Raw genomic sequence first — 10,531 nt, 5'->3', positions numbered from 1 at the left:
GAAATTAAAAAAATTCTATTAAATTTAATAAAATAGTTTATTTAAAACATATAAAATTTATAATAATATATTAAATAATTTTATATGAAAATTATAATATTATATTAAATAAATTAAATTTTAAAAATAATAAAATCTTAAATTAAAAATTTTATTTTTTTTATCAAAGTTAGAGCATATCTTCACTACATACTTTAAAAAAGAAAATATCGTATTTGTTATAATCTTTTGCGTCCTACGGTTATTTGATTCATTTTTTTATTAATACTTTATACTTTATACTTTATTTTAGAATAATATTTTTATTTATGTATTTTAAATTTTTATTTGTTACATATATTAAGTTTAGATCTAAAACTATTTAATTATATTTTGTTTGTAATTTAAAGTATAAACTTTATCTTAACAAAAAAAAGTGTAAATTTTATATTATTAGATTTATTTAATAATTTTTGAAGTAATGTTTATTTAATTATATTTATTTTATGTTCAATAATTTATTTAATTAAATTAAATATATAATTTAAAAATAATAAATAAAAATATATAACTAAAGTGTTGATTTTTTTTATAATTTATTTAAATATATTTTATGATCTTCCCATAAACATATCTATTTATATGATTTGATAGCTTATTTATAGAAAATTTTAACAATTATTAAAGATTTAAATATTAAATAAATTATTAAAAAATGTTAATAGATCAAATTAAATTTTTAAAAAATTCAAACTAAACTTAATAAAAAGTCTAATACCAAATTTAGATTTTAAAAGTATTAAATAAAGCAAATAAACAAAATGAAAGATACATTTTTTTAATCACATGTATTAAAAAATAATTTAATAAATATCGTAAACAAGAAAGCTCATTTCTAAATATTTAGGGGAGAGAGAAATTTAAGAGAGAAAAAAATAAAAAAAATTATTATTTCTAAATAGTTAATATAATTTTTATACTTAAACCTTATGTCTTTTTATAATTATTTTTGAAAAAAATAATAATGAAATAATGACATTCAAAAAGTAAAATAACGACAGGTATTCAGATGTAGTACCAGAAACAGAACAAAGGGGAAATGTGCAAGTTATTTTATAGTAATAGGTACAGTGACATTCGATTCCTTATAAGAATGTCAAAGAATTAAAAATGAACATGAATCTGCCAGAAAATGATTCAAACTGGGGATGTTATTCAATTGTGTAATTGTTTGTACACTCACTTAGAGAAAAGATGAACGAGTGAAAAGGGCCACGTCTCAGAAGCAAAGCAATGGAAAAAAAGGCAAAGATGTGTACACAGGTCAACCATTAAACTTATCTGAATTTTCCCCAACATAAACATTATTAATTAAATTAATTCTTAAATATGTCTTTTACTAGTTTAATTAATTGATTTTTTGTCCTTATAAAGTATATTTTTTACTTAATCTTTCATTTCATTTTTCAAATAAATTTTTATAATATTTATATTAAAATTATTATTTTACAAACATTTTATCTGATTTCTTTAAATAAAAAATTATTTAATTTTTATAAATATCATGAGTATTTCTTCAGATTCTCAAAAAATTATAGATAAAATAGTACAATTTTTTATATTTCAAGAGATAAAATAAAAAGACATAATGAACTATTTTATAACATTTATTTTTAAAGAGTTGTTTAAAATAAAAATGATGAATTTTTAAGCTTCTAAAAGTTTAATTAAGCCTCAAATTAACTTTTAAATTTTCAAGTTAGAATTAATTTATCCGATAAAATACCCATTTAAATATCTTAAACATAATCTTTATCACGCAAAATTAAGAAACCAATTTCATTATTTATTAAGAAAAGAAAAATGTGATAAACGATGTTAATGATCAAATTAAATTGAAGGTACTTAATCATGGGACCCTTTTAACGTGTGGTACAAGTCCCTAGGCTGTGAAGTAACATTTGAACCCTTGTGTATAACTAGAGTCCTCGACCAAACACCACACTTTCTTAAATCTTAACTCTCTCTCTCTCTCTCTCTCTCTCTCTAAATGTCTGAAAATTATTTGTGTCAGACACCATAACACAAAAACCATATCTTTTCATTTTCCTTTTATTGGCATTTGGCATTTGGCACTGCACATTTTCTGTAACATTATTGGCCACGCCACATAGTGTTTGTTAGCTTCAAGTCATGGCTTGGTCTTGTGGCTGTGACCGTGGCCATGGATGTGTGTGGGTGACTTCGGCGTTGTTGCTGTTGAGTTTAGCTTCACAGAGTTGTTATGGTTTGGGTTCATTCGGGTTTGACATACACCACAGGTTTTCGGATCCGGTTAAGGGGATTCTGGGCATTGATAATGTTCCCCAAAAGGGAACTCCTCAATACTATGATACTATGGTCCACAGAGATCGCATATTCCGGGGCCGGAGACTCGCCGCCGATCACCACACGCCTCTCACTTTCGCCGCCGGCAATGACACTCACCAGATTTCTGCCTTTGGATTGTATGAGAATTCTTCACCCCCACTTGTCAATTTTTCAACTTTTGTTTATTTTCTCTTATTTCTTAGAATAAAATATAAATAACTTTTCTGGGGTCATAGTTTTCATCGGAATTTTGTGTCAAATCCACAGAGGAATATTTGTTTGGGAAAGTGATGTGATCCGTTGAAAAAGAACATATTATCCTTGAAAATTCCAAGCACTTAATCAGCCTGAGCGTTTTTGTTTTGTAAAGACAATTGAGCCTGATTATATAAAGGATATATATCCCCACCTTCTGTTGTATTTTTTTTTTTTAATTTGTTTAATTTGTCCTTTAAATTGAATTTAAGCAATTTATAAGAGTAAGCTTTTATTATAAAATAAAACACTAATTATCTTTTATATTTTTATTATAATAAAAACTTTCTTTCTGAATAAAAGGTTTCTAATTTTAGTAAAATTAACATTTTCGGCAAAAGGGTGTAATGATGAGTTATGTGAGGTATTTTCTATGATGCTGTTTATGTAATAAAATTTCTCCTCGGTATTTGGATTTCAGTTTGCATTTTGCCAATGTTTCGGTTGGGACGCCACCTTTATGGTTTGAGGTGGCATTGGATACAGGGAGTGACTTGTTTTGGTTACCTTGCAATTGTACTAGTTGTGTGCGCCGTTTGAAGACACCAAGGGGAGAGGTATACATGTGATCTCTTTGTATTACTATGTTTCCTTGGTAAAAGAGACGACTTTTTAGTTGTGCGTCTCATTCTCTTTTTCTTATTTAAACTTTCCTCTGGCAGATAATTAAATTTAATATCTATGATCTTGATAAGTCATCCACAAGCAAAAAAGTTTCATGCAACCATAGCAGCTTTTGTAAACAAAGAAAATGCCCTTCATCTGGCAGCAGTTGTAGATATCAAGTTGATTATCTTTCAAATGATACTTCATCTGCTGGATTCTTGGTAGAGGATGTGTTGCACTTAGTTACAGATGATGATCAAACAAAAGATGCTGATACACAAATTACCTTGGGGTAGTAAAATACTCATCTTACTGAGTTTTTTTTAACAGTATATGCATTTGAAGCCTCAATGTCAATAAATTCTTGGCCAAAACACATCACTATACTTATTAGAACAACATTTTATGAAATGGTATAATAGCAAGTGATGTCTAGGAATTTCCAAGTTAATCCTTAAATTAACATTTCAATACCATTGCTTCTGTCTGATTCTCTTTGAAACTGCTTTCGTTTTTTAAATTTCTCATTTTCTTGCTACTAATGTGTTGCAGTTGTGGCCAAATTCAGACTGGTGTGTTTCTAAATGGGGCAGCTCCAAATGGTCTATTTGGACTTGGAATGGATAATATGTCTGTCCCTAGCATCCTAGCCAAACAGGGGATTATTTCAAATTCCTTTTCAATGTGTTTTGGACCTGATGGTTCTGGAAGAATCACATTCGGGGATAGTGGCAGCCAGGACCAAGGAAAAACACCATTCAATCTCAGGCCATTGCAGTAAGTAGATATTCGATTTAGCTCCTCTAAGGTAAGAATATGTATGAAGTGAGAACGAGAGAGACTAATCACCATTGATCTAAAATTAATTATATTTATAAAATACTTTAATTCAAATCATTGGTGATTAATCTCTCACTTTCTCATTTTATACATCTTATCACTTCGGAGGAGCTAAATTGGTAGATATTATCATTCGTTTCTCTGTCAACAAGTTGTCACTTGCAGTCACAAAAAATACAACAGAAATTAGAAAAATTATAGTGTATAACTATACCAGTGCTTATTTAATCCTTGATACTTCTTGCCAGTCCAACTTATAATGTCACCATAACCCAAATTATTGTGGGAGGCAATGCTGCTGATCTCGAGTTTCATGCAATTTTTGACTCTGGTACCTCATTTACATACCTAAACGATCCGGCTTATACACTAATTGCTGAGAAGGTAAGTAATATATATTATAGTTTTTTAAGAAGGGATCAAGAATCTCATATCATATGAGTTGTTAATTTTATTTTGTCTTTTTGCAGTTCAATTCATTAATCAAAGCAGATAGGCATTCATCTCAATATCCTGGTTCTGAGCTCCCCTTTGAATTTTGTTATGACATAAGGTGGTATTGACTTGAGAGAAGCCATCAACTTATTTTTCTTTTTAAACAGTTAGGTATTGATTTTCGCTTTACTTGCAGTCCAAATCAGACAATTGAAGTACCCTTTTTAAATCTAACAATGAAAGGTGGAGATGATTATTATGTCATGGATCCCATACTGCCAGTTTCTAGTGAGGTGAGAAACTGAAAATTCTACTTATGGTTATGATATCTAATGATTCCAAACCTTCTTAAGCTCTTTTTTTTTTTTTTTTGTGATATCCAGATTGAAGGAGATTTACTTTGTTTGGGTATCCAAAAAAGTGACAGCTTGAATATCATTGGACGTGAGTATTTAACACTTTTTTTAGAATATTTCATCATCAAGTTTTGCATTCAGAATTATCAATTATTTTGTTTTGTTTTTGGGTCAATTCGGGCCTTCTATTAACATACCAGCTACAACTGCAACTTATTATATGTCTCAATTGCTTCTTCCGGTAACAATAGTGAATCTTATTACAATAACATGCATGGCCTCCATCACGTTATTGTTGAACCATTGATAAAAGCTTGCAACATTCCTTATATTTTATCTTCATGCAGAAAACTTCATGACTGGTTACAAAATAGTCTTTGATCGTGACAACATGAATCTAGGGTGGAAGGAATCTGATTGTAAGTATATTACACCTCTTTAGTGATCCAACGTTGCATTCTTTATTTATCTTTCCAATTGATTGTTTAAACAAATTGAGGGTCCTGTCAGGTTCTGATGATGTGCTCACAAATACATTACCAATTAACCCATCGCACTCTCCTGCTGTTTCTCCTGCTATTGCTGTGAATCCCGTGGCTACATCAAATCCGTCGAGTAATCCCCCAAATAGTTCATTCATGATCAAACCTATTTTTACATTTATGATGGTCCTTTTTCTACTTTTAGCCATTTTTTGAGCATTCCTCTGTCCATTCCACTTGTATTATTCAAATTAATAGTTTTTACTATTTTTTAAGTTTAGGTGAGCACGAGAAGCATTATGGCTTCCTTTTCTTTTTTTCCAGTTTAAATAGCATTAATTTGATCATGGTGTATATAATTATAATGTACCCAGTATAGCTGTAAACTAGAGAATTGTGCGTTTTATGGCAGTTGGCTTGCATCATCTCATGACGTTGATTAATTAAAAAGATCTTTAAAATCGCCCCCCAAAATGACTTAATATCGATTGGTGAATTAACTAACCTGAAAAATAAATTTATTATAATTATATAAACCAAAAAAGAAAGCTCTAGGACATACAACTATGATTCTACTAATAAAATGGTGACCGTGGAACAACCAAAAAATGGAAAAGTTTCAAGACTATCAAATTCGTTTATTTATACCGTACTAGAATTTCAATCGCACTATATTAAATATCCATGTAATTCTGAACAAAAATAAAAAGTATTTTAACTATGTGGATTCAAAATTTCAACTGGATGATAAAGGTCAGGAATAAGACACCCAGGCTTCTGACAAAAACTACCAGAATCTCCATTTCTCACCTTTTGTCTACAATTCTTTCATAATTCCTTGAACTTCCTTTCCCACTGCTGGGTTCTATAACATGTGAAAAAGACCATAATAACTTCATACTTCCGCTCCTGCATTCGAGTGTGTCGTTAGAACTTTGAACCCCCAAGGTTCAAAACTAGTGCCGCTTTTTCTTCATACCTTTAATTTGTGATTTTCCATCTTTCCTTCGGTTACCATCAGAGGGTAACTGAACTTGCTTTGATTTCATCTTAATCGATTTAACCAAAGATGATAAATCATGTTTATCTTTCTTTAACTTCAAAGCATCTAATCCTTCTTCCTCAACCTTCTTCATGCCAATATCATCAGAGGACAACTGCATATATTCGTGTTTCACATCATCCTTTTCTGCTCCTAAATCCTTGTTACCCTTTTGCTGCTTCTGTGCTAGCTGTCGGGCATGTGCTGCACTCCTGCAAACACCAATAATTATATTTTAGGGGGAAAAATGAGTTTACTGCATGAAAAATTTGCATATACAAGCTTCTTGAACCACACAATGTATAATCACAGAGATCAAGAACATTGATTATAACTAATGTACCATGTGTTAAAGCTATAAATATTGGCTGGTCAAAAACCACTTTTATGAACAAGTGTCTGCCGTAAAATGGGGTAACTTGCAAGTTCTTATTCATTTGATTAAAGCCTGGCAGCCAGCTGCATGTAACTTTAATAGTTGAAAGAAATTAATCATGCAAAGAAACATTTTTTCAATATTTGATATAAGTATCCCATGTTCAACCTATGGGAGAGAGAAAGTCAGAATGAAAAACTTGAAGTTGGCACTTGTCTCACTGTTTGGATGCTATCTAGTATCTACAATAAACTGTTTCTTATTAGAGCACACAAGAACTGTAAGAGAAAATACCTTTTAAATTGTGGGTTAGTGGGATCAATTACGTAGTCAGGAGAGAAAAGAGCTGCAAATCGTGGATCATCATATGCACTGCTTGGTATTTTCCCCTCATTAATAGCTTTCTCCCTCTTTTTTCCCTTGCCCTTGTTAAATTTTAGATTATATCCCTTGAGACCTGTGTTTGTCCCCTTCTCATCTGCAAGTAATAGTTCAAGTTCCTCTTTGCTTGCTTTCTCTACCCCATTCATATCTTGGAGCTTATGCTCTTCATTTTTATTTTGTGTCCTCTTCCTCTTCTTAACAGCAGCTTCTTCAATGAAGAAATCATCTGCTTCTTCAGTTGCCTCTTGTTCAGTATCATTGTTATCATCATCATCATCATCATCTGATATATACTTTGTTTTATTTTTCCTAGCCTTCTTTTTTTCAAGTCTTTTCCTCAAATATGCTTCCCAAACTGTTTCTGATTTCTTATCCTTCTTTTCCATAATATGTTTGCTTATATCTTCCAAACCTGTATTGAAAGTGACCTCCATATCCTGGACATTTCCATGCTCATCGCCTCCATCTGAATCATTGCCAGATTGGAGCAAAGCACGGTACTTATCTTGTTTCCTAGCCTTTTTATCAGGCTGATCTGTCTCATTGTTATCCTCACCATCACTTTCACTCTCATCAGAAGTTAAGAATTCCTTCAATTCCAACTGGGCTAGCTATTAAAGAGCAAGAATAGGAAGAGAATTCAGTATGAAGCAAATTGCAAAAAATAATAATAATAATAATAATAATATACAAGAATATCCATGCTTCTGAATTTCTTGCATGCAGATACAAAACAGGTACTGTAAATTATCAAGGATACAAAGACATAGTTTGTGAGCATCTATGTATATGCATGGCATGGATATTTACAAGCATACATCACTACATTGTGCAAATTTTGTTTGGAATAGGTATGGGCAATCTTTAAATAATTTTATAAATAAAAACACTATCTAGAACTGACTATGTAAAAGATGGGAAAATCCACAAAAGCCCCAGAATAAAACTATGCAAGAATTTTCCAAAAGAAAAAAAAAAGCGTGGGGGGGGGGGGGGGAGTTATCCACAACATTTACAAGTTATGATAAAGTAACTTCACCTGCTCATCAGTGAATTTTCGATTCAAGGTCTTCACACGAAGAGGTTCATCCTCATCCCAAGAAAGATTAACCTTACTGTGCTGGAGTGCTCGAGAATAGAAATCTTTACACTCATAGTTTGCAGGTGCCTAAGCAGAGAAAGGAGTCAAAATTTACCAATTATTTTTATATTGCATAAGCATATACATGTGCATATAGGGAGAGACAATATGAATTTAAATACCCTACCTCAATCAATTTTCTAAGCAAATTTTAGACTGTGGCACACTAATTACAATCAAAAGTTAAATACCTCTGTAGCAACATCTCGAGGTGAGTGTTTGAATTCCATGTTGTCAGGAATAAACCTTAAATCAAGTGCATTGGATGACTGTATAAACTCAAGACCATCACATTCTTTGTAAATGCAATCTGCTGTAGTACTTGAGTCACATTCCACCACAGCGTAATAGTACCTGGAGAGCCAGAGAAAGAGTCAAGATATAGAATGATACCAAGAAAAAAGAGACAGACATGAAAGTCACATGGTAAACATATCAATTTAAATACTAAACTTTGAATATTGTAAAGGTTACTTCTGCTTTGTTAGTTAAACATTGTGGATACATACATCTATCAGCAGAACCCTTTACTCAGAAAAAGCCATGTTGCATATGAAGAGGAATTATAATATGAATGGCATGTGAGACATCAGACATGGACATGACATACAAAAGGGAAAAACAATGCACGCTTCCCAAGTGTTCGGGGGAGCTTAATTCCCCATCAGCATGCATAACAATAAAACATTATTGATCATACTACCATGCTAAATTATAAGAAAATGGGACAAAAAAGGTAGAGGGAAACAAAGCAGAAAGAATGATCTTGTGATATTCATCATCTTTGAACATTACCCTTCATCTTAACATCAGCATGTAAAATATGTCTTATTCCTGAACATTATAATTCATAGCATAAGACAAACACCTTGATGTAATCACTAATCAGTGCTTGAAGGAAATAATACTTCAATAATAAATCATAAGAATCACTATAAACTGATAAAATTACTATTTAAAGTTATACTTAATAAAAGGTGAAAATATATTTGACAGATTTATCTATGTGCCAGCTGAGTCAAGCCTATTATCACACAGCAAGTGATTCAGATAGTTAATTACCGCATCCTGCTCTTCTCATATGCACGCAGCTTCTCATTTTCAATATCATCATCGCTGCTATCTTCATCACTTTTTTCATTTTCATCATCAAACAGGCCAACAGGCCCATGAACTTCCTCCTCTTTCATACGTTGAAGACCAAACTCAGACGGATAGACAGCTACCGATTTGATCAGCCCATTAGGTGGGACAAATGAACTTAACAACACATACAAATCAACAGCCTAACAAAACAAAACATAAACACAACATAACCAACATATAAACCAAAGAAAAACTTTGTTCCAACTCACTTAAAAATTAAATATTAAAAAAATCATTGCAGCAACTTCACATTACCCTTGTACCACAACCGTACCTTAACATACCTCCAGTCCATGTTAACAACAGCAAGCCTATGCGTTTCTTTCTTAATCTCCGGTATATCTTCCTGCCCAGACAATAATAATTAACAACAATCCAAAAGGACCAATCCATGTTAAAAACAGCATCACAGAAACTAGGGATTAGAAAATTCAAATTAAAACCCAAGACATTACCTGCGTTTCAGTTGCTCCTTCCTCATAAATTTCCTCGTCTGCACCTTCATCTGAATCAGTATCAGTATCAGTATCAGTATCAGTGTCTATCGCAGACTCTGATTCACTGGCCTCTTCTGACTCAGTTGCAGACTCTTCTGATTCACTGGTCTCTTCTTCGTCACTCTCTGGTTTCACACGATTCGCTTTCACCAATCCCTCTTCTTTCTCGTCTTCTTCCTCGTCACTAATCTGCTCCACTTCATTTTCATTGATTTTGTAGTAATGGCGTAGAGAACCGGGTTGAGACGTAGCGTTGTTCTTGGGCTTGCCTCTCTTGTCGACAGGAGCAGAAGAGGGCAAAAAGCTCTTGTCAGTGAACAAGCGGTCAAAGCGAGAGTCAATGGCCACCTTTGTTTCACGCTTTGGAGCCTCACGAAACCGAGGGTCCGTGTGAACCCTTGAAAATCGAGGGTCGCTGATAACGTTACCATCATTTGGTGTTGAATGATTTGAATTCCAACTATCCTCGCCCTTCTTCTTCCTCTTGTCCTTTTTGTGGTTCTTCACATTTGCATTTTTGGATCCCATTTTGTTCTATTTGAATGATGTCAATGGAAGCTAACAGAAATTTTATTCACAGCTTCCAATTTGATTTGGAAAACAGAAACCCTAACTAAGGTAC

General features: G+C 32.3%; 2 protein-coding genes across 2 annotated transcripts; one reads left to right on the top strand and one right to left on the bottom strand.

The window, feature by feature from the left end:
- Window positions 1-1,950: 1,950 nt before the first annotated feature.
- LOC113857721 (aspartyl protease family protein 1-like) lies at window positions 1,951-5,750 on the top strand. The gene is made up of 10 exons (XM_027489877.1): window positions 1,951-2,486; window positions 3,026-3,161; window positions 3,267-3,502; window positions 3,763-3,987; window positions 4,299-4,434; window positions 4,521-4,603; window positions 4,682-4,778; window positions 4,869-4,929; window positions 5,189-5,260; window positions 5,352-5,750. Exons 1-10 carry the CDS (start codon window positions 2,173-2,175, stop codon window positions 5,537-5,539), a joined length of 1,548 nt encoding a protein of 515 aa, XP_027345678.1. The 5' UTR covers window positions 1,951-2,172; the 3' UTR covers window positions 5,540-5,750.
- A 268-nt stretch (window positions 5,751-6,018) lies between these two features.
- Window positions 6,019-10,531, bottom strand: LOC113857720 (ESF1 homolog). Its single transcript, XM_027489876.1, has 7 exons — window positions 9,868-10,531; window positions 9,687-9,758; window positions 9,329-9,552; window positions 8,458-8,620; window positions 8,165-8,293; window positions 7,036-7,736; window positions 6,019-6,577 (listed from the first exon to the last, which is right to left on the bottom strand). The coding sequence occupies exons 1-7, from the start codon at window positions 10,435-10,437 to the stop codon at window positions 6,280-6,282; spliced, it is 2,157 nt and encodes a 718-aa protein (XP_027345677.1). The 5' UTR covers window positions 10,438-10,531; the 3' UTR covers window positions 6,019-6,279.

The sequence above is a fragment of the Abrus precatorius genome, unplaced genomic scaffold (assembly GCF_003935025.1).
Source record: "Abrus precatorius isolate BTA unplaced genomic scaffold, Abrus_2018 Scaffold2, whole genome shotgun sequence".
In the NCBI taxonomy this organism is placed as follows: Eukaryota; Viridiplantae; Streptophyta; class Magnoliopsida; order Fabales; family Fabaceae; genus Abrus; species Abrus precatorius.
The sequence above is the reverse complement of the archived record's forward strand: the minus strand, read 5'-3'. Positions and strand labels throughout refer to the sequence as shown.

Coding starts and splice junctions, on each gene's coding strand:
- LOC113857721 (XM_027489877.1), top strand. CDS start 2,173: ATGGCTTGGTCTTGTGGCTGTGACCGTGGCCATGGATGTGTGTGGGTG. Junction 4,435..4,520: donor ATACACTAATTGCTGAGAAG/GTAAGTAATATA, acceptor GTCTTTTTGCAG/TTCAATTCATTAATCAAAGC. Junction 5,261..5,351: donor AGGGTGGAAGGAATCTGATT/GTAAGTATATTA, acceptor GGGTCCTGTCAG/GTTCTGATGATGTGCTCACA.
- LOC113857720 (XM_027489876.1), bottom strand. CDS start 10,437: ATGGGATCCAAAAATGCAAATGTGAAGAACCACAAAAAGGACAAGAGG. Junction 8,294..8,457: donor CTCGAGATGTTGCTACAGAG/GTATTTAACTTT, acceptor TTCTCTGCTTAG/GCACCTGCAAACTATGAGTG. Junction 7,737..8,164: donor GAAAATTCACTGATGAGCAG/GTGAAGTTACTT, acceptor GCTCTTTAATAG/CTAGCCCAGTTGGAATTGAA.